Genomic DNA, 1,246 nt, shown 5'->3' on the forward strand with positions numbered 1-1,246 from the left:
TGGCTACTGTAACAGAAACAGAAAAGCAGTGGACAGCACATTCCAAAGAAGATCAAATTTGTCTATAGCACCAGAAGCATTTATCAAAAGGATTGGATAATAGAAATTAGTTCCCTACTGGCAATATTTCAACCATTATTCTTTGATGACTTCTTTTATGAATTCCAGTGTACTTAAAAATAATATTTATTTTATACAGTACATAGTGTGAATCAGTATATAAGACATTGACATTCATAAAATAAAATATAACATCAACTGAAAAAAAAAAAGCAATCAAGTGCTTAACAGGACCTAGAAAAGTTTTTTTGTTTGTTTGTTTTGTTCGCGGAACCAGGGATTGAACTTAGGCCCTTGCGTTTGCCAGGCCAACACTTATTCTACTCACCATCTCCCCGGCCCCTAGAAAAGTTTTGTATGTGCAAAGGATTGCCTGTTTGTTACCTGACTGGCTAAAGCAGGGCAAACAGCCATATCCTTTGAGATAGGTAGATGGTAGAAATTTCGAAGTAATAGCCATAATCAGGAGTAATTCACGTATGGTAAGGACTGCTGGCAAGCTTCCACTTGTCAGTTTGTCAAGCACTTCTTTCTGTATGTCAGCAGAAACTGCTTGTCTTCCACATGCAGAGAAAGAACTGTGAGTTCAGTTTGCAGAGTGGGTGTCAGTGCGTAGACGACATTCCTAGGGACAGAAGTCAAGTCGTTTTGAGAATGTGGTACCTCTGGTGTTGGTGCAGAACAGATGTGTTTGTGTAGGAAACAGTTATTACAAGTGCTGGGCCAAACCATGAAGAGCTGTATAAAGGTATTTTAGGAATGCTTTGACCAGTTTATTTCAGTTATAGTTTTATAATATGCATAGCCTAGCAATGTATTTAAAAAATGGTGTCTATGTAAGTTTAAAAGCACTCTGTGGGTATATATAAATTAAAAGTTCTATATGAGAAAAAAGTATTATATCACTGCTAAGTTGACTTCAATTTTTTTCTTTTATTAGCTTCTAAATAATGCTTCATTTTTCTATCAGTGTTGTATAGGGCTTTTGAAATTCAGTATGTAAGCTTCAGTATACAAATAAGCTTTCTTACTTCAAAGATAGCTTTGGGGCTGGAGAGATGGCTCAGTGGTCTGGAGCACCTACTTAGAACAAGCTTGGCAAGGCATCAGGGATCACGGTTCGATCCCCCAGCACCACATGCCAGCCAGCCCTGCCCCCTGGTGGGCTGAGCTGGCCACACACACA

The 1,246-nt window shown here is 38.6% G+C and overlaps 2 protein-coding genes across 4 annotated transcripts in view; both read left to right on the forward strand.

Annotated features, from left to right (window-relative positions):
- The window catches only part of LOC105743893 (COBW domain-containing protein 1-like), a 1,335-nt gene extending 1,078 nt beyond the window's left edge, over nucleotides 1-257 (forward strand). The window contains 1 exon segment of the mRNA XM_023705633.1: nucleotides 1-257. This exon segment is cut by the window's left edge and continues 1,078 nt beyond it. Within this exon segment, the coding sequence (XP_023561401.1) occupies nucleotides 1-68 (68 nt within the window). The 3' untranslated portion in view covers nucleotides 69-257.
- Rad18 (RAD18, E3 ubiquitin protein ligase) overlaps nucleotides 1-1,246 on the forward strand; it is a 153,883-nt gene that overhangs the window by 124,093 nt on the left and 28,544 nt on the right. The gene's annotated exons all lie outside the window — the stretch shown is intronic.

This window comes from Octodon degus, unplaced genomic scaffold, assembly GCF_000260255.1.
Source record: "Octodon degus isolate 3935 unplaced genomic scaffold, OctDeg1.0 scaffold00008, whole genome shotgun sequence".
In the NCBI taxonomy this organism is placed as follows: Eukaryota; Metazoa; Chordata; class Mammalia; order Rodentia; family Octodontidae; genus Octodon; species Octodon degus.